At 35.2% G+C, this 25,844-nt stretch overlaps 1 protein-coding gene across 2 annotated transcripts in view; it reads left to right on the plus strand.

Annotated features, from left to right (window-relative positions):
• Positions 1 to 25,844, plus strand: part of NAA35 (N-alpha-acetyltransferase 35, NatC auxiliary subunit) — a 73,025-nt gene that overhangs the window by 27,502 nt on the left and 19,679 nt on the right. For both annotated transcript variants that reach the window (XM_020966945.2, XM_020966947.2), the window contains exons 6-14: positions 1,007 to 1,174; positions 4,128 to 4,194; positions 4,293 to 4,336; positions 5,875 to 5,925; positions 6,623 to 6,706; positions 10,214 to 10,328; positions 20,612 to 20,790; positions 21,794 to 21,853; positions 22,660 to 22,766. In XM_020966945.2, coding sequence (XP_020822604.1) covers positions 1,007 to 1,174; positions 4,128 to 4,194; positions 4,293 to 4,336; positions 5,875 to 5,925; positions 6,623 to 6,706; positions 10,214 to 10,328; positions 20,612 to 20,790; positions 21,794 to 21,853; positions 22,660 to 22,766 — 875 coding nt within the window. The remainder of the gene's footprint in view (positions 1 to 1,006; positions 1,175 to 4,127; positions 4,195 to 4,292; positions 4,337 to 5,874; positions 5,926 to 6,622; positions 6,707 to 10,213; positions 10,329 to 20,611; positions 20,791 to 21,793; positions 21,854 to 22,659; positions 22,767 to 25,844) is intronic.

Here is a 25,844-nt window from a genome sequence, read left to right on the forward strand (position 1 = left end):
TGAGGGGGTTTGGGTTAAATATCTAAGTTCTTTCTTGGCAGAAATATCACTAGGCTTATACTAATGGCTTTTCAGCTTGATAAGACATGTCAAAGGTTGTGTTCTATTTGCAGTTTCCGAGAACCTGATTTTAGTTTAGAAATTTTGTGTTGTTAATCAGGTACAAATAATGTATTTAGAACTAGTCTGGTTAACTGGCCTGCATAGATTTTGGCAGCTAAGGTCAGGAATAGCTTGGGAGGAGAAAGATTAAAGTATTGGACAATATGCATTGTTGGTTAGATTAGGATTAGGAGGCCTCCAGACTGAGTAAGAATAGCAAGACAAATAGACTGAATTGGCAAAAGTTCAAAGTAGTGATAATAGACTATATATGTTATGGAAATGTGAGGTATTTTGAAGTTCAAAGTAGGTGATAGAGGTCAAAGAATACAGGTAGACAAGCTAGGGGCTGCCCCAGCAAATAAGGAGTGGGACTCAGTTTTTGTTTTTGGAGTTTTTTTCCAAGCAAAGGTTAGGTGACCATTTGTCTGGTATGTTTTATTGGGTGTGTTCTTGTTTTAGTATTGGTTGTATTTTATCTTTGTATCCCCAGCACCCATAGTGCTTGGTATATGGTAACCACTTAATAAATATTTATTGATTGATTAACAATGTGGTCTCTTAGTTTTGTTACTATTCCTGAGTGATTCTGACTTTAATTCTAAAGTTGAAGATAGCCTGAATTTGTAGTCAAGGATGTACTGTGTTGGAGTGTTTTCTGGAGACAGCTAATTTTACCATACTATGTAGATTTCTATAAATCTGAATCATAGAAGGCAGTCAACACTGAGTATATTGAATTATTTTTTTCACAATTCTTTGGTCATTTGCTTATCTTACATTTTGGAGAAATAGTCATCATATTGGAGGAGTGGTTTGTTATTAGTTACAGGAACAGTTTAGATTTTATAAGCTTCTCATATTTGAATCAACATAAAATGTAAACATTTTTGTTCTTTTATAGATAACTTGGTTAGAAGGTCATTCGTTGGCACAGACAGTGTTTACTTGTCTTTACATCCATAATCCAGACTTCATAGAAGATCCTGCTATGAAAGCTTTTGCTCTGGGTATCCTGAAAATCTGTGACATTGCAAGGGAAAAAGTAAATAAAGCTGCTGTTTTTGAAGAGGTAAGTTTTCTGAGGGGTTTTGCGCGCGCGCGTGTGTGTGTGTGTGTGTGTGTGTGTGTGTGCAAGGCTAAGGTGAGAAACACTTGTAAGTTTCCAGGCTGGCATTCTGTAGGGAAAGAGTCAAGGCAGTTGGCAAATAAGTGGCCATGGGCCTTGGAGGATAACAAATGGGAGAGGAGGGGTTATCTTGCAGATCTTGGGAAATATGATCTAGGAGATGTTCAAGGAGAAGGCAAAGAATGGGTGCTGGTCCAACAGGGAGCCACATTCACCTCCTCTTTATAGTAGGTTCTGCAGGTATATTATTCCCATTTTACAGAAGAGTAAACTAAAAGCTATATGAATCGGTAGACACCCATTTGAGTAGTAACAGCCCCAGCTCCCCAGGAAGTGAGCGTGCTATGGTTAATGAACCTAGAGGCTAGGCATTATAGTACATGGAGGCTCAACTGTAAGACCAGATCTGATTCTTTACTAAGGCAGAACCAGCCAGTCTCATGAGGGTTACAGCTACTCATCAATATAGGATTGCCAGATGACACTGAAACGGGTAGATTTTACTTGATTAAAACTGAGTGAGCTGCATAAACTTATGAACATAGTGCTAGAGACCCAAGGAAGGATAGAGGCTCTCCATCTTCTCCCCTACGGTTCTGGACAAAAGCAAGAGAAGCAAGAGTCTATGACTCGTAAGGGCAGGAGTGAGAGAGGGAAAAGGTAGTGTCTCACTAGACTTCTCCATCAAGAAAGTCCATAGGAAAGATAAGATACAAGGCCTGCCCCACCCAAGACTTCTCATAACTCTCATTACTTTCTTTGACCAGGACATGGAGATTGTAATATTTCACTTTACCTTTCATTTCTACCCCATATATCCATTTCCCCAAGATACCTTATAATCTTACTGCCACCTTGGCCCAGCTCAGATACACGGAGTAGGAGAGAGGACCTGATTACTTTTATAAAAAAGATAAAAGAAAAAAGGACTGTATATTGTGATAGTCCTATCAAATGTGCAAAAATGGTAAATAAAATGCTTTTTATGGAATAGATTTTGTTGCCATTAGTTATTAAGCTAATAAGTATGGTAATCCAACAGAGGGTTTTTGTTACTCTCATCTGTTCATTCCAGCAGTTTGCAGCATTTCCTGAGTACCTGCTATACACTGGCATGTAGTATATGCTTAATAAATGCTTTTTTGACTGATTAATTAAGATGAAAATATCTAGGAAACATATTTTAATTCTTGCTTATTAGAGAGCACTAGCTAACTTGGAATTTTTTATCTTAATAGGTAAGGGTGATGATAATTGAGGTAATCACTAGAGAGACATAGTAAAGCTGGATCCTTTCTTTTTTTACTATTATAGGGACTCCCACTGCCCTGATATCACCATTCTTCTACGAAGAAGTAGTTTTTGCCCTCAAGGCTCTTGTAACTTGTCATTCAGAAATGTTCTATCCTCATGTTTATATAAGGGAGAGCTAATGAAAGCAAATTTCTAAAGGGACTATTTGTGTTTTATCAGATATGATGAATGTTTTTGTTTTGTTTTTAGAGTTGACACTGAATTTGTCTCCTAAGATGGTAATGTAGAAATCTTGGTTTATGAAAGTGTCATTCTCTAAATAAGGTCCTAGACACATAAAAAAAGTTCTCTTTTATTTTGACGTCTTTCTTCATAAGTGATCATATTGTCTTCCTAAGCTTAAGTTATTCTTGAGTTTCTCACTAAAACTATTTTTAGTATAGAATGATGAGTGTATTCTATCCCACTGGCAACTTCAGGTTAGTGATGTTAAAACTTCTAAAACTTTGGATGTCATTAGAGATGAAGAATTCATGAAGATGCAAGTCTTGTGAATATACATGTAAAAATCACTTAAAAATAAAATCTCACTACTTTGAACTAATTAGAAGGAAGCTTGTTTTAATAACATGTGACTTACAGAATATGTTTAAAGAGATGTAGTATGTAGAGTGACTCAGATTTTTAAAATATTGTTTGGTCAGGGTTCTTAAAGAATAAGTGCAAGTGATTTGTAATGAACATATATATCAGTTAGTAAATGGGCAGTTCTAAAATGATTGAGCACTTTATCAATTGGTTCTTAAGCATTCTAAACATTCCTGATGGTTTTAGATATATAATACTTATTTTCAGGAAAGGTCTATTGCCATGCTCTCCGGTGTTTTTAATAGGAATGGGTGTACATTGTCAAAAGTTTTTTCTGCATCTGTTGAGATAATCATTTTTTGTTTGTTTTCTTATTGATATAGCCAGTTATGCTGATAGTGATATCAGCACTATGTGTTGTAAAAAGAATGTGGTAGGACTCCTCCCTTGCCTATTTTCCCAAATAGTATATATGATATTGGAATTAATTGTTCTTTAAATGTTTGGTAGAATTTACTTGTGAATCTGTCTGGTCCTGGGTTTTTTTTCTTAGGGAACACATTTGTGGTTTGTTTAATTTCTTTTTCTAAGATAGGGTTATTTAAGTATTCTGCTTTTTCTTCTGTTTAAAGTTTTTGTAAATATTCATCCATTTCACTTAAATTGTTAGATTCATTGGTGTATAATTGGATAAAATGGCTCCTAATAGTTGCTTTAATTTCATCTTCATTGGTGGAGAATTCACCCTTTTCCTTTTTGGTACTGGCAATTTGGTTTTTTTCTTTCTCTTTTTAATCAAATCAATCAATAGCTTATCTGTTTTATTGGTTTTTTTTTTCATAAAATCAGCTTTTAATTTTATTAGTTCAAAAGTTTTCTTTCAGTTTTATTAATTTCTCCTTTGTTTAGGTATTTATGTATTTAGATAAATAGCATAAGAGTCCTTGTGTTGTGTTCCACTTCTTCACAAACGGAACAACTATGTAAGAAAAATATAATGAATGGCTTGGCAGTTCAGTCTTTGAGTCTTAATCATTATTCCTTTTCTCTTTAGGAAGATTTTCAGTCAATGACTTATGGATTTAAAATGGCAAATAGTGTGACAGATCTTCGAGTTACCGGTGAGACTAGAGACTATTTATAGAGAACGCTTATATTTTTATATGTGTCCTTCATTACATTAGTATGTTACCTTTTAACCACAATGTATCTATTTTAGGCATGCTAAAAGATGTAGAAGATGACATGCAAAGAAGAGTAAAGGTACGCATTTTCCTTATTTTTCTTCACCATCATGTGTTTATCCTTCTCATTATCAGAGTGTGTTTTTAAAGAAAAGCTTCTTGCAAGTCAGGGTTACAGTTGAGGAGATAGTACTTTGAGATACCAGGCACCACCCAGCCTGGATATTTTTGCGTTTGTCCCGTCCCTATGCTTCTTTCCCCATTTTGCTCTTGGAATAGTAATCATATAATACTGCCGCTGCCCCTAGAAGGGTGTGAATCTGCTACTCTGTGGGCTCCTCTCACAAGTCCTGTGCCTGCTTGGATGAAAACTGTCTTTCCTGGGTGCTGTTCTATTGTATGTATTGCAGCCTTCTTTTAGAGTATAAGCTCCTTGCATTCAAGGGTTATCTCACTTTTTGTGTTGTACATCTCTGACACTTAGCACAGTGCATGGTGCTTAGTAGGTGCTTAATGGATTCATGCTGATGGATTGATTCCTTCAGAGTTTTGTTGTGGTATGGTTTTTAGTATTAATCAGGATGTTTATATCAATTTAATTAAATTCATGGAACATTTGTTAAATGTTCTTGTAATGAAAGGCACTGTGCCAGATGCTATGGGACAACAATAAAAACTACTGATTATCTGAACTAATACTGAGGACTTCACTTTTGTTTTAATTAGTGAAAATCTATCATCTCATAACTTTAGACTGTTAGCAAAAATTGAATACACAATAAATGTCTTTTTTTCTACAACTCCAGTAATGATGATGTTCCAATTGTCGTGGAAGTAAATGTCTGACCTATTTTTTACTGAACTTAAAACTCCAATTATTATGTAATGTTTATATATAATTATATAGTATTTATATATTATTTGTTTATATATAATGTATAATATAATTATAATATTAATTATAATATAAAAGTTGAATATACAATGTCATTTTTCCTACAACTCCAGTAATAATCCTGTGAAGTACACAAGGCAGATGTTATTCCCATTCTCTGAATGGGAAAACTGGGGCTCAAAGAGCTTAGGATTTGTGTAAATTCACTCAGCTAGTTATAAATAACAGAACCTGTGCCCTTTCAGTGATTCTATGGTGCTGTATATTAAAAGATTCTACTCCGCCCAGATGTATGAGAACCTGACATAGGCAGGATCTGTGGTTTGGAAAGATCTCTTGGGTTTTGAATAGTTATGGGAGCATTTAATTTGATGTTTGTTTTCAATCCATGAGATTTGTGAAATATGTTTTTCACAATGTTTGCATTCTAAGAATAGCAAGAAATAAAATGAAGTGCCTATGACTTTTTACCTAGTTATCGCTCATATTTTAATTGTGTGATTTGTACTAGTTAACTTTTGGTAGCTTTCTTCCTGAGATGTGCTTTTTGTTCATGGAATGAATATGAAGAACATCTTTTGCTTCTGCTTTTATTTTTAAATACTCATTAATGTTATTTGGAATTTAACTTGAAGCTGATGATAGCCATATCATATTGACTTACTCTTTTGTTCTACTTGATGCACAGTTTGGGGTTGTAATTCAAACTTTTTAAATTTTAGAGCACTCGAAGTCGACAAGGAGAAGAAAGAGATCCAGAAGTTGAACTTGAAGTAATTGAACTTATTTTCTGGTAGATAATATCAGAGAAGTCTACCTCTTAATGTTATAGTTTTATGAACTGCGTTGTAATATATGGAAGCTCTTTTTAAGGTATTTCTTCAAAAAATTGGACCTTGCAAGGGGCTTTTAGTTCCCTTGTGTTTATATTGATATAATAATAATCTGTTGGGTTTATCTAGCATTTTCTTCCAAAGACTGCCAAAGCACTTTCAAATATGTTGTTTCAAATATCCTACTCTATGAAGTAGGAAGAAATTTTATGTTTGTTTTCCAGACAGTTAATGAAACTAAGATATAGAAGGTCCTGGATTCTTGTACAAAAGTTAAGGCAAGAACCTAAACTTCGATTCCCTGCCCAGTGTTGTTTTAAATTGATCATTATTGCTTTTTTAGTGCAAATGAATTAGATTTTTGTAAAAATTGGTGCTTTCAGGAACAATCACTTTTATAAATTGGAAACTTTATCTTTTCTGTGGACTCACAGATCAGGATGTAGGCTGAGTTTGTTATGTGGGTAGCTATTCAAAGGAATTTAAAGTAGCATACAAGAATGTCTTTATAATATAGTTTTTTTATGACGGGAAAAGAGAGTTTTCTATTTTTAGGAATTAAAGAAATATTTAGTATTTTAAAATAAAATACCCTTAAAAAGCATCTGCTAACTACTAGGCATTTCTTTTGTTTTAGCATCAGCAATGTTTAGCTGTATTTAGCAGAGTGAAATTTACTCGAGTGCTACTGACAGTTCTCATCGCTTTTACTAAAAAAGAGGTAAGGACACTTTCATTCATTTTGTCATTTGTTTCTGGTGAAATATCTTTATGTATCGGGAAAATTGTATCATAAAATTTAAGTGAAACTGCCTTCCTTGATGAGTTAATAATAATAATTAGGCCTAGCTGAAATATCCATGACCAGAAAGCAAACCTTGGGTGGCTTTTTTCTTTCAATTTGCTTAGTGTAGCACTAGGTACTGGCTCCACGACAGTTTTCTAAATAATCAATTTATCAGTAGTGTGGGGGAACAGAAGAGCCAGCGATTTTCTCATCCACCTAACTGTTCTAGTCCTGGCCCTCCAAATCTTTTCATGAAAACATAAACCATATCCAGTTTTCTTAAACTGTAGTCCACACTAAATTGGAAATGTCACAATTTCAGTTTGCCAGTTTCCTACAGTCTTAGGTGTTTTAAATTTTATGGAGGTATATTTGGGCAAACCAAGAGCATTTTCTATTAGATTCTGTAGTAATTAGATGCTAAAGATAGAAGTAGACATTTGGTCCCCTGCTTAGCTCGACTTAGATAGTCAGGTATTAAATCATTAGTTTATAAAAACCAAAAATGTTACCAAAACATTTACATGAAATGAGGGGTGTTTTTTTTTCAACATACACAATGTCCAAAAAATCTTCGTGCAATTTTAAGGTTTAATCGCTTAAAATTGCACAAAGACCTTTCGGACACTTTGTATATCAGTGAAAATCTGTAATGACACTTTGTGACTTATTTTGTAAAATATTTTGTCATCATTGTCTTTTGTACCACAATTACTTCCCAGCACCCCACTTAGCATGTGCCTAGCTTGGCCTCCAAAATGAGCAAAGTTGTTTTACAGTGACCAAGACTTAGAGAGTATATAACATTCTACACTCATAGTCTGTATCCTACCTATAGGTAAGGAAGCATGTTCTGACTTAATCTTTTGGGTCTAACATCAATCATTGCCTTTTATTTGAATTCTCTTATATTTTGATATTTTCTTTATATTATTGTAATTATTTTATATATGTGTGTATTTTTTTCTGATTCTACCTTCTTTGCTCTTTATTGGTTCTTTCATATTTTCCTGTATTTCTCTGATTCCCTCATGTTCACCATTCCCTGAGAGACAGTAGGGCGTGATGGGTAAGGATCGACTACAGAGTCAGGACAAACTTCAAGAATGCTTCTGACATATCTTAGCTCTGTGAACTTTGAGCAGTCACTTAACCTCTCTGTGCCTACCCAGCATTCTTCAGTTCTGTAGAATATTTATCATTCTCCATAGATAGAAGGAGTTTTCTCATCAGGGAGAGCTCTAAACTGAGGAAATAACAGTTTCCAAAGGCAACCACCACCAAAACTATCCTTATAGCATGGTAATAGTACATTACGTTTGGATTCCACAGTTTATTCAGCCATTCCCCAATCAGCAGGGATGCATTTTTCCCCAGTTTTTTGCTGCTATAAACTCACTGGTATAAATATTTTAGTGTCTATTAGACCTTTCTGTATTGACTTCTTTGATGTAGATATATTCCCAGTGAAAGGCTCAGGGGATCATAGTGTTTAAACAATTCAGTCAGTTTATTCATGTAATTCCAAATTGATAACCAGAATGACTGAATCGATCCACAGCTCCACCAGCACAGTACTAATTTTACTGTTTTTGTGCATATGCTCCAAAACGGACTGTTAGCAATCTTTGCCAATTTAATGAATTTGATGTGAAACCTCAAAATTCTTTTAATTTAATGTTTCTCTTAGTGGTAGCAGTTTGTAGCATGTTTTTGTTGAGGGTATCATACTTATTTGTATTTCTTCTGTCCCCCTAACATTTGGGAAATAGTTCTTAGTCTTACATGTTTGTGTATATTCACTATGTATTTTGTCAGACTTTTATTAGCAATGCTTGATACAAAGATTTTTTTTTCTTAAAATAGCTTCTTATTCTAGTTGTATTCATTGCAAAATTTTAATTTTTATGTAATTGAAATCGTCAGTTTTGTCTTTTGGTATCACTACTTCTGTCCTTTGGTTTTTAATTCTCATTGTAGTTGTGAAACATTTCTCCTAACAGTGTCTTGTCATTTTTTAATTATGTGATCATAGATTTAGGTCACATATCCATTTGGAATTTGTTGTGGCGTATGGTAGAAGATATTGATCAGAATCTTTTTTCTGCCAAACTACTTTCCAGTTTTCCTATAAGTTCTTGTTGAATAGAGGAGTCTCTCTCTGGATTCATTTGCTTTGGTGTCTTTCTTATGTATTTCTTTCTACTGACCTGTTTTCTTGTTTTTAATCTAATTTTGATGAATGTTGCTTTTAAAATAATTTGAGGTCATCCAATACTATGCATCCTTCATTTCTATTTTAAAAATTATTTCTCGTGAAATTCTTGGCCTTTTATTCTGCCAAATAAATTTTGCTGTCATTTTACTTCAGTCTGTAAATTAATCCCTTGGTAGTTTGGTATAACACTAAATATATAGATTAACTTAGTATTATTTTTATTATATTGATGTAGCTCAGATATATACATTAGCTGTATCTCTATTTAGATTTTCCTTTATTTCTGTAAATAATGTTTTTTAAAAGATATATTTATATAAGTCCTACATGTGTCATTTAGGTTACCTCCCAAATATTTTATACTTTTTGTAGTAATTTTGAGTGGAATTTTTTTTTTCTGTTCTGTTGGTTTTGGTTTCATTATAAAGTCAATCAGCAAGCATTTATTAAGCCTACTAGATGCTGTGCTACACATGTAAATACTGATGCTTTTTGTGTCTATATTTTGTGTCTTCTACTTCAGTAAAGCTGTTAATCATCTCAGTTTCCTCATTGATTCTATAGGATTTCCTTAGTAAACCATAATATCATATACATGTAGAGGTACATTTTCCTTCCTTCTGCTGATGTCTATTTAATTTCCTTCTTGTCTTATTGCTTTAACATTCCTAGTACTATGTCAAGTATTAGTAGAGAAAAGGGACAGCCTTCTTTTTCCCTTGAATTTGGTAATCATACTTCCAGTGTTATTCCATTTGCCTGTAATGTTAATTCTAGTGCAAGCAAGTAGTGCAGTGAAGAGAGCTCTGGGCCTGGAAGTCAAGATAGCCTGAGTTCAAATCTGGCCTCAAACATTTACCAGCTCTGTGACTCTGGGCTAACCTCTTTTTGCCTCAGTTTCCTCGACTGTAAAATAGAGATTTCAAGAGCCAAATGAAGTAATATTTGTAAAATGCCCAGCACAGTGCCTGACACATAGCAGACATTTGATAAATACTTATTTCCTTTTTTCTTGGCTTTAGATAAATACTTCTGATCATATTAAAGGACCTGTCTGCCATGCCAAGGCTTTTCATTGTTTTAACATGAATGATTGCTATATTTTGTTGAAGGCCTTTTCTGTATCTTTTGAAATAATCATGTGATTTTGCTACAAATATGATTAATTATGCTAATTATTTCCTAATATTGAAACATTCTTGTGTTGGTGATTAATTTTTCAGACAAGTGCTGTTGCAGAAGCTCAGAAACTGATGATTCAAGCAGCAGATCTTCTATCCGCAATTCACAATTCATTACATCATGGGATCCAGGCACAGAATGACACTACAAAAGGAGGTAATCATCCTTCTTCTTCCTGTTCTTTTTCAGGAACATAATACCAGGCAGTACAAATTTACCAACAAACTTTGGAACACAGCACATGTGTAAGTTTCTTGGATCTTGTGATGCTTTTTCCTGTAGAAACAATGAAAAGACCTCTAGATGCTCAAGTCAACCAGTAAAAGCTCATTCTAATCATCATATAACTGAAGAATAGTAATGGCTCACATAGTGTTTTAAGGCTTAATAAAGTCCCTTCTTCAGAACAACCTTGAGATAGTCTGTGATTATGTTTGCTTCATTGATGAGGAAACTAATGCAGGGAGGCTAAGTGACTTGCCTATAATCTCAGAGTTGTTGAGTTTGAGCAGGGATTTGAACAGGGGACTCCTGACTGTAAGTTAAGTGTTCTTTCCACTAAACAAAAGAATCTAACTTCAAGTCACTATCTATAAAAATATTCGTTTAGGAAATGAATTCTGAGTTCCATCAAGAGATGCCAGGGACACATCTTCCTTTCTGTAGCCCTGGCAGTGGGAGCATAGATCCTCTCAGTCCCAAGGTACTAGGCTTATATGGCCTAAGGCAGGAGCTTTCATAGGCCTTGGGGCTTTGGGGAAACTGGGAAGGTATCATTAGTAAACCTTTTTCTCCTGTTCTCCCTTTTTCTTCCTCAGAGCAGCTAAAGCTAAAGCGGAGAAGTAGTGATTGAGGGCTTGGAATGGGAGTTAATGCTTTATGGAATTTTCATGCCTTTCTCTTGCTGTAAGGCTAATCCTGCTGTCAGCTATTGTTGGACAGTTGAAATTGGTGAGAGGGGGCTAGGGTATGGGAGTAAGGAACAAAATCAATATAGTATTTTTTTGTCTTATTTCCTTTCACTGTCACCACAGACCCCACTGCTTAGGTTGAGCCCTTGGAACTGGTATAATATGAGAAGCTGAATGTGTCGAATCTTGATGGTTGTGGTGATGAGGAACAAGGGTGGATGATGTTGTGCCCATGGAACAGAAAAAAGCCTAGTTAGTAAGGGTAGAGAGTTATTTTGTACAACCTTAGAGAAATACTTAGCAAACACACAGTATAGTAGCTCAAAATGGAACAAAATTATTTTAAAGGTTGAATGTACTGTACCCCATGAATGTAGATTATTTGTTTGCTTGTGCACATCTGATTGCCAGCACACTGCACCAGGTAGAACGAGATGCTTAAAAACATTAATAAAAGGATATCAACAATTGGGCCTTATGAAATGATTAATTTTAAAGTAGCTTAAAACATAATCTGGCTTTGTACATAATTTTATACTTTAGGTTATCTTAACCTATATTGGGGGTTGTTTATTTAATTAGAGTTATTTCACAAGGTCCAAATGTGGTTGACTATTGGCCTTTTTATGTGAGTATTTATTAAAGAAAAACATCTGGCAGAAATCAAATAGACAAGAACTGGCAAGGTAATAAATCCTTGGTAGCCTATTACCTATTTTCCAAATCCTTTCCAGCTTATTTAGTTAAGTGTATATGATCATTTTTATTTTAATAACAAGCCTAACTTTATAAATCCTCTGCCTGAATATGGAGAAATATGTTTCATAAGAGGGTATAACTTAAAACTTGGTCTTAAGTAATCAATTTCTAAATCCTTAATTTTGACATCTGATTCTTTTTTAATCCTGTGACTAGTTCTGCTCAGCTATAAACAGAGCATTTTGTTACCAGCTTCTTTTTTTATCTAAGAAGGCTGTGTTATTTTCTACTAGTAGTAAAGACCAACCTTCTAACTAGATTCTTTATGAAGAAATAAAATACTTCTTTTTTCATTAATTTCTGAAAATCTTTCATCAGAATGACACCTTATGATCAGGCACTGTGCTTAAGGGCTATGGATACAAAGAAAGGCAAAAACATGTTCCCTGCCTTGAGGGAGATATTTACAGTGTAAATGGAGGGTATAAATACTAGTAGGGAGGCACGAGGTGGGGCAGGAGTGGGGAAGGAAAGGAACTGGGAAAGGTTTCCTACAGAAGATGGGATTTGAGCTGAGTTTTGAAGGAATGTAAAGAAGCTAGGAGGCAGAGCATTCTAAGCTTGGAGGATAGTCAGTGAAAAGGCTATCAGAGAAAGGGGAATCAGGAGCTGGAAAGTCATCATGTGCAAGAAGTAGCATATAGGCCAGTTTAGCTGGATCTTAGTTAATGTAGAAGGGAATAAGTGTAACAAGACTAGAATGGTAGGGAGGAGCCAGGTTGTCAGTCAGCAAACACTTATTAAATGCCTACTCTGTGCTGAGTACTAGGGATACAACAAAAGAAAAAAAAACACAGTCCCTGCTATCAAGTAGCTTATAGTTTAATAAGGGAGACAAGGTACCAATAGCTATGTAGAGGGCAAATGGGAGATAACCAAAATAAGATGCTAGAATTAAGGAGTATCAGAAAAAATTTCCTGTAGAAGATGGGAATTTAGCTTGGACTTGAAGAAGGCCAGGGTAGTCAGGAGGCAGAGATGAAGAGGAAGAATTCCAGGCATAGGGGATGCTCAGTGGAAATGCCATTTCTTTTGCAGTTACAGCCAGTGTCACTGGATTGCAGTATATATGGAATAGTGTAAGATTAGAAGACTGGAAAGGTTGGGAGGGGAAGAAAATGGAGGAGGGTCAGGTTGTGAAGGGCTTCAAATGCCAAATAGAATTTTATTTTTGATTCTGGAGGTGATAGGGAGCCACTGGAATTTATTGAGTAGGGGACTTTAAGTGTCAAAGCAGTTTATATTTGATCATCCTGGATATTACTGGGTAGGATGATGACATGGTCAGAAATTGCTTTGGCAGATAGGTAGAGGACTTATTGGAGAGGGGAGAGACTTAAGTTAGGGAGAACATTTGTGAAGCTGCTGTGAGGTGATAAGGGCCTGAACTGACTGGTAGCTGTGTGAGTAGAGAAGGGGACAAACATGAGGTTTTGTGGAAGGGGAAAAAGACAAGATTGGGCAATTGATAGAGGTGAGGGGAGAATGAAGTCTAGGATGCAGCTGAAGTTTTACAAATCTGGAAGACTGGAGGATAGTGGAACCCTTAACAGATATAGGAAAGTTCACAAGAGAGGTGGCTTTAGGGGGTAGGCAGTGGGGAAGTTGTTTTGGCCATACTGAGTGTGAGATGCTTATGAGACATTTGGGGAGATGTCCAGTAGGCAGTTGGTGTTTCAGAACTGGAGTTCACGAAAAAGACTGGGGTTGGATATATAGAACTAAGAGTCATCTACAGAGATAATTAGAGCCATGGGATCTGATGAAGTCTTCAAGTAAGAAGGTGAAGAAAGAAGAAAAGGTCCAGGACAGAACCTTAGAGTACACCTACAGTTAGGGGCTATGATATGGATCTAACAATAGAGACTGAAAAGGAGCTGTCAGGTACAAGAACTATATCATGAATGATTTGCAGAATCTTTCTGGGAACAGTAAGGACTTCCTTGGAACCAAAAAGCCAAATCCTAGTGGCTGAAATTTTTTTTTCTGTAGGTATTAGAAGATTGACCAAAAAAAAATGTAAACATCAGATACCTTCAGATAATGTAAGTGTAGAAGATGTAGTTGATGAAGAGTTTGAGAAGTTAACTTGACACATTTGAAAACAGTAATTACTTTAGCACTACCGGCAAGGATGATCTTAATTTTGCTGGTAAAGTAAAAAAGAAAACCAGAGGGACTAAGAATACTCATGGGTATGAGGAATCAGACTTGTAAGGTAGTGATGATGATTACTTCGTGATTTGGATGAACAAGAGATCTCCTTAGTGTTCATATGGATGAAGAATTTGAAGAGATTGATGAAGCTGGAAGTGTATTCATGGATGTGCTGAATGAAGAAAATGGAAATATTCCAGAACTAGATGATGAAGTAAGCATTTTTAAAAAGCAATGGAAAAAAGCAGATGATGTTGACTTTGCTGGATCACTTCAAGAACCAAGACAGAATAAGAAGGAGTCCTTCAGTGATTCCACTTTATTTCTGTCTGGTGAAGTGTTTGGTCAGCTGCTGAATGAAAATGTTGGGATGAATGCCACGGCTGATAAAGGTAATGCAAGTATCAAACAACTTCAGTAGGAAGTTGAATAAGATGACTGGCTTCATGGCAGAGATGTCAAAAGTCTTATCAGGAAGAAGAAAGAACAGCTTCAGAAGTTTCTAAAAACGTACACCAAAAAAAAAAGCAAAGGAAAAAGTGACTCTTTTGTTGAAGTTGAAATTCAACTTCTTTTTTTTATTATTTTATTAATTCATTTTGATTTATCAACAATCACTTCCATATGCTTTTGAGTTTAAAATTTTTCTCCCCCTTCGTCCCCACCACCCTCCCCAAGTCAGTACACAATCTGATATATGCTATACATTTATACATTTACATTCCTATTAAACATATTTTCCCATTAGTGAAGTTGTTAAGTACAAATTCTCATTAGTGTTTTGCTTTTGATCACTGCCTCCCTCAGTCCCTCCCTCCCTTTCCCTTTTCTTCCCCTTTAGCCTTACTGCTTCTTCCCTCCCTTCTATTCCCCCCTCCCTTTTCTTTCCCCTTTTCCCTCCTACTGCCTATAGGGCAAGTTAGATTTCTATACCTAACTGATTATGTTATTCCCTTCTTGAGCCAAATCTGATGGGAGTAAGGTTCAAACAGTGCTCACCCCCCCTCCCTTCTTTCCCTCTGCTGTAATAGGATTTTCTGTCTTTTCCTGTAATGTAATTTGCCCTTGTCTGCCTCCTCCTTTCTCAGTACATTTTCTAAGATCAGACTAATCCACTTACTTGGATCCATTTAACCCACTTGATTAGATTTTTTTTTATCATTACATCAAAGTCAACTAATATCCACCCCCTTTATGTATACTCCTTTAACATGGTGTAATAACAATACAGTTCTCAAGAGTTGCAAGATCTCTCCCTTGTAGGGATGTAAACAGTCCACCCTTATTAACAACATATATATCTTTCTGTCCCATTTACCTTTTATGTCTTTCTTGAATCTTGTACTTGAAGATCAAATTTTTTGTGGAGCTCTGGCCTTTTTATCAGGAAGGTTTGGAAGTCCCCTATTTCGTTGAATATCCATTTCCTCCCTTGAAAAATCATACTCATTTCTGCAGGGTAGTTGATCCTTGGCTGCAATCTAAGCTCCTTTGCCTTTCGGAATATCATGTTCCACGCCCTGCAGTCTTTTAATGTAGAAGCTGCAAGGTCCTGTGTAATCCTGACTGTGGTTCCATGATATTTAAATTGTTTCTTTCTGGCTGCTTGCAGCACCTTCTCTTTCATCTGGTAATTTTGGAATTTTGCTATTATATTCCTTGGTGTTGTCAATTCTTTGAGGTGGTGACTGGTGTATTCTTTCTATGGCTATTTTACCTTCTGGTTCTAGGACTTCAGGGCAGTTTTCCTTTATGATTTCCTGAAAGATACTGTCCAGGCTCTTTTTTTCATCATGATTTTCAGGTAGTCCAATAATTTTTAAATTGTCTCTCCTGGATCCATTTTCCAGGTTGTTTTTTACTGATGAAGTATTTTATGTTTTCATCTATTTTTTCATTTTTTTGTTTCTGTTTGACTGATTCTTGCTCTCTCATAGAGTCATTAGTTTCCATTTGTCCAATTCTAGTTTTTAACAGATTGTTTTCTTCTGTTAGTTTTTGTACTTCCTTCTCCAATTGGCCAATTGTATTTTTAAGCAATTTGTTTTCTTCAGTGTACTTTTTTTCCAGTTTGCCAATTGTGCTTTTTAGGGACTTGTTTTCTTCAGTGTACTTTTTTTCCAATTGGCCAATTGTATTTTTTAAGGACTCTTCTACCTCTCTCATTAGACTTTTAAAATCCTTCTTGAGCTCTTCTAAGAAGGCTTTTTGGGCTTCAGACAGTTCATATTCCCTTTTGATGTTGCAGATGTGGGTTTGTTGACAATGTTGTCCTCTTCAGAATTTCTGTCTTGATCTTCACTCTTCTCATAATATGAATCTATGGTATGTTTCTTTTTACTCATGGTATTTCTTTATTCCCTGGCCTTTAAAGAGATTTGAGCTCTCTTGCTGGGGAACAGAGGGCACTGACCCAAGCTTCTTGTGTTGGGAGCCTAGGTCTGGATCACTGGCTTTGTGTGTTGGGGCCTCTTATGTTGGCAATTGGAGGCTGTAGGTTTTGGCAGCTTACCGTGTTGGGCTGGAATCAGCAAGGCTGGAACTTTCAGGCAATTCTAGATTGCTTGCTTTTCCTTTCTTTTAGCTTTCTTCAGCTCCTTTTAGATGGGTGCTGCCAGGTGTTTATCTGCCTGGGGTCCCTTGCAGTGCTATCTCCCTTGTTTCTGCTAATGCACTGGGAGATTTCTTTGTTGTAGAGTGCCGAGGCACCTGGTGGTTTTCTGAGCTGGTTTCCACTGGTTCCCCCCACCCTCACTGAGGCACTCTCAGGTCCAGGTGTTGGTGTTTGCCTGCTCAACCACGTAGGCTTCAGGATCTCTTCTGGTTGACAGTTGGAGGTTCTGACAGCTTACGTGGTGTTGGGCTGGAATCAGCAAGGCTTGGACTCTAGGAGGACTTTTAGGTTGCTTTCTTCAGCTCCTTTTAGATGAATGCTGCAGGGTGCTTATCTGCCTGGGGCCCTTTGTAGTGCTACTTCACTTATTTCGCTGAGGCACTGGGAGATTCATTTGCTGGGCTGCTACACTGCTGTTCCCTGTCTTTCTTGTAGTTTAGCTGTTCCAGCGTTTTTTTTTTTCCCCTGGGGTGGTATTTTCTGGGTTTTCAAAGGTTGATAGGGGAGGGTAAGAGTGACTACCTCTTTACTCTGCCATCTTGGCTCCCGGGAAAAATCGACTTCTAATTTTTGCTCTTAACCAGTTTTTTTTGGTTCACACTTATTCGGCGGCTTCCAGGCTATTAATTTAATTTGTAATAAACGGAAAATAAGACCATTAAAAATTTTTTCATTTCACAGGTGAGGAATCACAGAAGACCAGAGTAGCTGAATGACTTGGCTAAGTTCATACTACTAGTTAATGGCAGTTAGGACTAAAAGACTGTGTTATACTCTTACATCATCAATCTTAATACACCATGCTTCTGTTGATGGAGAAACATCTTTGTGTGGTGGTTTATCAGACCCAGGTACTTTGTTCTTGGCAGCAGTGTCCCTTTTCCCTATTTTTATTTCCTTGCACTTTAACTAGTCCCTGGTAATTTCACTTCTGGACTAGTTGTAACTTTATTCAAACTTCAGTATTTATTGAATGTCTGTTGTAAATATGTCGTGTCTATTCAAGGTAATTTAATGAGGAAAGCTAAAAGATATTCCCTGCATCAAAGGTACTTATAATTTAATTGGAATTAGGAGCAAAAGGTTGGTTGGAGTACATTTTCATAAGTGCAGATCAAGGGATTTATAGTAAACCCACAGAAAAACATAAGAATATATTTCCCCCCCCCAATAAAAAACATAGTTCTGACAAAGCTTCTACTCTCCCTCGTTTTAAGCCGCCTGGGTTTTCTTTAAAATCACCATGTGCATTATTTTGACTGTCCCTGCATAATTAAACACCCTTCATAGTTACTTGTTAACAGGATATACATTCTTAACCAACTTGAAGATCTTACCCTCTGAATACAACTTATTTAAATTTTCTTTAAATTAAACTCTCAGGTATCATACTGCTTCAGATCCTTTTTGAAAACCAAATACTTTTGGAAACCAAGTAAATAATTTCTTATCTCTTTGTTACACCCTACTTTTCATCTCCTTTTCCAGTTTGGTGATAATCTTGCACCAAACTTGTATATGTGTATATAGTGTGTGTGTGTGTGTGTGTGTTTCTATCTGTCTATCTGTGTGTGCATGTGCATGCACCATTTCCTTTTGTCCTTTATTTATAACATTAAGTCCTTAGGCTGTTTTCAGTAGAAATTTAGACTTTGTATTTATGTCACCTTGACAGAATTTTTAATTAAGGATTTAGAAAAACAGATTTTTTATCTAAGCTGTGTAATTTGAACAAACTATTTGCCTGGAAAAGTGACCAGAAAGATTTAGTTTTAGGTAAGAAATAGATTTAAGACTTTAGGATGAAGTGACTACCAAAGAATTGAAAATTAAAAGGGTAATTAAACTTTTTTTTTTACTAAAAATATTATAAACAGTAGAAATTTTGATCCTTTCTTTTACTGATTGGCTGTTGGTAGTTATGTACATATAATTGTTACCGAGTGATAATGTAGATATTGAACTAGGGTGAAATAGTATATACAGTAAATGAGATTCGTTTCCTAGTAGGGTAAGTAGGACAGAGGATTTTTATACTTTTAAGGAATTGGTTTCAAAAATGAATGTTAAATTGGATTATTGTGGTGTTTAAACAGAAAGTATTGTGCAGACAATACGTTCATAGTATCCATTTCCCATTAATATTTATTTACATGATATTTTAGGTTTTTTTGAGTTGCTGCTCATAACTTACTGCTTCTATTTCAAAGCTGAAAAGTGTGGTATTAAGGTGAAAAAAAATAATTATGGACAACATTTAAGATGTATATTCAATAGTACTTTGAAAATGAAACCATTTATATCTGTGTCTAAAGATGCAGTTCAGTTGAACAAGCAATTTAAAAGTGCCTGTTTTATATATGAGGCAGCTAGATATATATTTTTTATATATGAGGCTGCAGCAGTGGATAGAACACCACGGCCAGAGTCAGGAGGACATGGGTTCAAATCCTGCCTCGGACACTTATTAGCTATGTGGCCCTGGGTAAGTCACTTAACCGTGTTTGCCTCAGTTTCCTCATCTGTGAAATGAGCTGGGAAGGAAATGGCAAATCACTCCAGTGTCTTTGCCAAGAAAACCTCAAATAGAAAGGGTCACAAAGAGTTATACATTAGTCATACATGACTAATAACAACTGAACAACAATTTTACATGTATGCAAGGCACTGTGATAAGCACCCGAGATACAGAGACAAAATTGAAACATTTCCTGCTCTTAGCAGACATTCTACAGAGGAGATAAAACATGTACACTGATGAAGAAGTATGGACTAATATAATTTGAGGAAGGAGAGAACATCAGTAGCTATAGGGTGAGGAAGGGCTTCAGGTAAAGGGGCACCTGAGTTGAGCCTTGAAGGAAGCTTGAGGAGTCTTAAGAGGCACAGAGATGGGAATGGTTTACTAAGTTTGGAGACCAACTTGTAAATTAATTTGACTGGAAAATAGAGTGTACAAATGGGGGAATAATATGAAACAATTCTGGAAAAGTAGGTGGGAGCTGTGTTGAGGAAGGTTTTAAATATTAGGCTGAGAAATTTGTATTTTAAAGATATTAGGGAACCAGTAACAATTTCTTAACAGGGTAGTGGTTGAATCAGACCTCAGTCTAAAGAGTATTAATATGACAGCTTTGTGAAAGATATATAAACAGATGAGAGACCGAAAGTAGAGGCTAATTAGGAGGAGTCAGGAATCTGTCCTTTGGCCTATAGATGATAAATATCAGGATGACATGGGGGAAAAGCCTGCTGGAAAATGTACTTTCAGATATTCTAAAACCATGTAAGATAAAGGCAGAAGAATTGTTGTATTTATCACAATAAACATAGTCACCAGAGGCAGTGTTGTGTATCAGAAAGAGCAACAGTAGATCTGGAATTAGAAGACCTGGTTTGAATCCTACCTCTGCATGTAGTCCAGCGATGAAGTCCTTTGAAATCAAAATGCCTAATTATTTAGCTTATTTCAAGGAGAGCTTACTTCACTTTTAAGCTTCAGAGAGGGGTTTAGGCTGGTGATTTGTATCTATCAACATAAAAAGTAATACTACATTTTTATAGAAGGGGTTAGACCAGTTCTTCCTTATTCATCTTTTTCACACAGGCTGTCTTTAGTTGAAATAATGTGAATTCCAGAAATAAACCTGTAAGTATTATGCAGTATTGAAGTATTATGCAGACTATAACTCTGCTGGTCATAGGGATCTTATTATATCCTCCATTATGTATATAATTCACACCTCCAGAGGAGGTAGATATAGGTCAAATGTATTGAAGTTATTAAATCTTAACAGTCTTATTATTATGCAAGTTCAGGAACAGAAAATTGCAAAATATATGGGAAAAAACCAATATATTTAGACTTGTTTGAGAAACTTTCAAGCTGGCATCTTGCTCTGCTTTACAGAGGTTCACTTAATATATTTTAAATTACTTAATGCAAAGGTTAAAATTAGAAGGAAAGATGAAGGAAAAAATCTTTTTTTTTCTTTTAGATCATCCTATTATGATGGGTTTTGAGCCTCTTGTTAACCAGAGATTGCTTCCTCCTACCTTCCCTCGATATGCAAAAATAATCAAAAGGGAAGAAATGGTCAACTATTTTGCAAAACTTATAGATAGAATAAAAACTGTCTGTGAAGTTGTCAATCTAACAAATTTACACTGTATCCTGGTAAGTAGAGAAATTTCTGGTGTGAAAAAGAACTTCACTCTAGTTAATATAAATCTTTGACATGGGGATTCTAAGCCTTTAGGAATTGTTGAGTACTAAAAAGCCATTGGCTTTGCCAAGAAGGAAGTTAGTGGTCATCTTAGAGCTATTTCATTACAGAAGGGAGCAGAAGTCAGGTTGTAGAAGACTTGTTCTATCTGAAGTAAAGGTAACACGCATAGGTAAACAAGAGGTTCAAGGAATTGGACAAAGAGGGAGGGAAAAGGAAATTGAACAGAAGTGGAAATAGGCCCAAGTGTACTTGTTTTTTAATTTGAAATTGAGATACCCAAGAATCACTGAAAGAATAAGCGACCTCCTGGCTCGATAGTAGTCATTTGTCCCTTGATGTACAGAGTTATCTTTTTCAGCAAGAGAAATAACTAGAAACTTTATATTTATTTAAATTTCACCTTCTTTCTTCCCACCAAGGTTGATATGCCTAGCTAAGTACCTTTTACTAAATTACCAACAAAAAACCAAATATATTTTTTCTAGCCTTCATAAATCTGAAGATTTTTTTACTGAAATGTTATACTCTTAGAATAATGCTACAAAATATATAAATATTTTTAAAGTCTTACTGTAGCCAGCAACTTCAGTGATAAGAATTTAGTAGAATCGTTTCCAGTCCTTTTTTTTTCCTGAAATAAGCAGGCATTTGTCAGTCATTATTAATATATTAATGTTTATGCTTTGTACACATTAAAAATAACTTCTGGAATCTATGTTACTGTAGCAAGCTTGGCTAATTTTCTTTAAAAAGAGACCTAAAATTGCCCATTGTGCTTATAAATAAAATTTGGTAGTTCTAAAATGGACAGATTTGTCATCTTGAGATGTTTGTTTGTTGTAGCTGTGAGAAAAAAAAACAACTAGCTACATCCATGTCATTTTTTATATGTGAATTATGTGATCTTTTGAATTTTTAATACTATTATTTTTTTCCCTGAATATGTATTAGGATTTTTTCTGTGAATTTAGTGAGCAGTCACCCTGTGTTCTTTCAAGATCCCTCCTACAAGTAAGTTAATTAGTTTTGAATTATCTCCCTATACACTGATTTTCTTATTGTTATGTAATTTTTTTAAATGCAAAATAAATGTTTAAAGGAAATTCAGTTATAGAACTGTACTTTTAGTTGAAGAATTGATTTTTTTAAATGTAAATATCAGTAAATAATTAAGATGTGTTAAATATTTTAAAAATCCGTGCAAAATACTGTTGGTTGCTCAAAGTTTACTTTTGGCATGCTTGAGAAAGTTACTTTGAAGTACCACTTTCTGTTTTCTGTTTTACTGTGTACTTAACAAATATGAACATTTCCATGTACAAAGAACAGAAAAAAAGCCTTACAAATAAAATTATGAACCCTGTATTACATATACAGTACTGCTTTCAATACGATGTTGCTATTACTTCAATAAGTAAGTATTATAGAAGAATTTGAATATATTCAGTTCACCTCACTGCTCAGCTTAGTTTGACTGGGTTCATAGATTCTGGTCTGACTTTTCAGTGAAGTTACTATGTGCTTTTTATTTCCTACATTTTAGTTATTTTATTTTGGGTGAGAGCTCAGTAGCAGCATTTTCTTATTCTTCTTCTAGTATATTATAGTCCAGAAAGGAAAGTATACCTTTTCATCAATGAGTCAATAACACAATCTTTTCATGTAGTTAGACATTTTAATCATTGTCTTTCATTCTTCTGGTATCTTTCTTTACAGCAGCTTAAATAGCCTTTCATTTCACAATAATGGCAGTTGTTTATAATAGCAGTATATGACAATCATGGAAATATTTCTAATGAATTAACATTTCCTTTAAGACTACTTTTCTAGTGGATAACAAAAAGGTCTTTGGGACCCATCTCATGCAAGACATGGTGAAAGATGCTCTTCGGTCATTTGTCAGTCCTCCGGTGCTGTCCCCTAAGTAAGTATCTTAAGAAATTTTAAGTAATTTCCCTTTACTTATACTATGAAGTAATGTTTACTTAAAGCAAATGACTTAACCATTTGATGATCATCTGTCTTTGTCTATTAAGCAGATACAAATGATTTTTCAGTGTTAGATTTGTGATAAATGAAGTATAGGCAAAAGAGAAAATATGTTGAGTTACCTGGAAAAAGATAAAATTCTTTATGAAATTTTCTTTAATTATTACTAACTCCAGCCAATCAAAGTGACCACTTGAAGGATTATAATTGATAAGTTTGAGCAAAGTTAACAAAAGGCTAGTATAACAGGCTTGGCACTCTACTTGTTCTCTTTTGTTCCACCTCTCAGTGATCAAATTTGCACTGAGTTTAAAACAGGAGTTGAGACGCCACTATAATATTGAAATATATTTATAAATACAATGTATATATCATACAACTTATGAATGGTTTATGTTCTAAAGATTAGCAAATACAGTAGTGATTTTAGAGTTTTTCCCTATAGAAACACTGCATCATATACATGGTAGTTTCCAAGATCAGCCCACAAAAGTCCAAATAATATTATTAACCTGATCCCTGGTCCTGGAAGCCAATCTGTACAGGAGAGAGGAAGAGAAAGAATGGAATCCCCTCATCTTCCTTTTTCATACCTTGTTCTAACATCGTAGTTCTCTCTTCAGGTATTAAGTGTTTTTGTGCTGCTCTAAATCTCCCTCTGTAGCAACCCATTCCAGGCTTATTTATGCACTACAGTGTTTTGTGCTCCAAAATTACTTAGGTCCAAAATTACTTTCTCCCTTAGTAAGCTCATTTGTAGCTAAATTATAAGGGAAGAAATAATATTAATATGTATAAGTGACTGATAGCTTCCTTACCCTTACTAATGTCATTGAATATAAAAATAAATATTAATTTTAATCTGGAAGGTCTTAATAACTTCTTTGTAGAATTCCCCTCCCTTCCTATCCTCCATGATAAATATTCATAAATAATTGGTGCATGATTATCTTCATCATGGCATTTTTTATTTAAGGCTTATCCTCATCACCACAAAGTGAGATGATCCAAGTGTCCTATGAAATTAATGTTTATAGAAGTCATCATGTTTATAGATCATAAATATTTTCTTCAAGAAGAGAGTCAGAAGGCACTGGACACATCTGAATAACACCACAAAGAATTTAATTGATTCTGTATGTATTAGTTATTACTATTATATTATTATTAGTTATGTAGACATTACTGATATGGGAGGTATTCCCAAATCAGCCCCTTGCACACAGCCAGATTATCAAATTGTTGCAACAATTATTAAAGTCAGCAACAAAGTAGAAGAAAAGATAAAGATAAGAGGAAGATACGAGCTATTTAAACAAGATAATGATGCTTTTAAAAAAAATGGGAAATGGATAAAAACAGATCCTAATGTGTACTATTACTATTTCCTGTGATAGTTTACTTCATGTAAATTAACAGCCACAAGCCTAAAAGTATTTAGGTAACATCTTAGCCAGCAAAATCTTTCCCAAGCAGAGAGATATGGCACCAAACATAATGGAAAATTATGAGTAGTGCTGCCTCATAAATCAGTGAGAATCATTGGAAGGAAACACAGTTTGTAGAAATCTTCGGTTGAGATCCAGTTAAGCCATTTTATCCCAAGAGCATTTTAGGCTGAATTGGAAGGAGAATAATGAATGGAAAAAAATCTGCCAGGAATTGATAATTTGATAATGGACTGTTTTTTCCATCATTGGCAATGGATTTACTGTATTTGGGCTCTAACATCAATTTCCAGTGTCCTGTATTAGAAGTAAAAATGACACTAAAGAAAACAAAGACGGAAAGAGCCCTGGACCAACCCAAGTTGTATAGAGGATGTCAGCAATAGAGGCAAAGCAATTTTAAGGATGTTGGGAGAAAAATTCTGAAGATAATTGGAAATAGGTTGGAAGGAAGGAAAATATCATAGCAGATAATCCTATGGAAAAAAAGGCAATCAAGAAAATACCAATACTTTCCACCCATATGCCTACTATCTTGTCTCTATTAAATTTTGAGAACAAAGTTTACACATGTGGAGAGCACCTTTTGTTTTAACATCATTTCCAGCCCCACCTCCCCAGATTCCCCACTTTGTGAGCCTTGTCTTCTAACAACAACAACAACACAAAAACCAGTTAAGTAAAACCAACTGCCACAATTGGCACATCAACAGAACCTGGCACAATCTATACCCATGTTCCTTTCCCCACCCCCCAAAAAAAAGGAGGATGGGGCATTTCTTCACCTTTCTGTAGGGCCAAAATCTGGTCGTTCTAATTAAATAGTGATTGGCCTCATTTAATGTTCCTTTATGCTATTATAGTCATGCCAATTGTCTTCCTCATCTGTGTGCTTCACTCTACACCAGCTCATACTTGTCTTCCTATGTGTTTGTTAATTTTTCATAGTCATTGTTAAGGTGCTGTAATATTTAATTATATTCACATAGCACAGTATATTCAAGCATTCTGTAGGATGGGTATCCACTTTGTTTCCATTTCTTTGCTACCACAAAAAGTGATGCTATGAATATTTTGACTTCAGAACATGAAGCCTTTCCTTTCTGTGGTGTGATCTTTGGGCAAAAGGGTATGCATGCTTTAATCACTTCATATGTAATTCTAAATTGTTTAGCAGAAGAGTTGAACCAATTCAGTGCTCTACCAATAGTTGTTTTAGTGTAGTAGACAGGATTTTATATAAATGATAATCTTTAGCAACTACATTTTTATAACTGCAGGGTTGAAAAGGTGTATAGAATACAAGGTTTGAATGTGCTTATTGATGGCTGGGGTTTTTAAGGCTTTGAATCAGCAGAACAAAATGCATCCTTCACAGTTATTCTGTAGGCATATACTAAAGTTATGCAGACACATACTAAGATGTCTTAAGTTATCTCAAGAGAGATAACTCTGTTCACTGATCTGCTGATTGTTAATAAAGTAGTAAACAGATAGGCATATGCTTGCCAGAGCTGTTTGCCAATTACAAAGGATAACCAATGCAGAGTCAGGGTGTTTTGTTT

This window comes from Phascolarctos cinereus, unplaced genomic scaffold, assembly GCF_003287225.1.
Source record: "Phascolarctos cinereus isolate Bilbo 61053 unplaced genomic scaffold, phaCin_HiC Scaffold_4;HRSCAF=312, whole genome shotgun sequence".
Lineage (NCBI taxonomy): Eukaryota > Metazoa > Chordata > Mammalia > Diprotodontia > Phascolarctidae > Phascolarctos > Phascolarctos cinereus.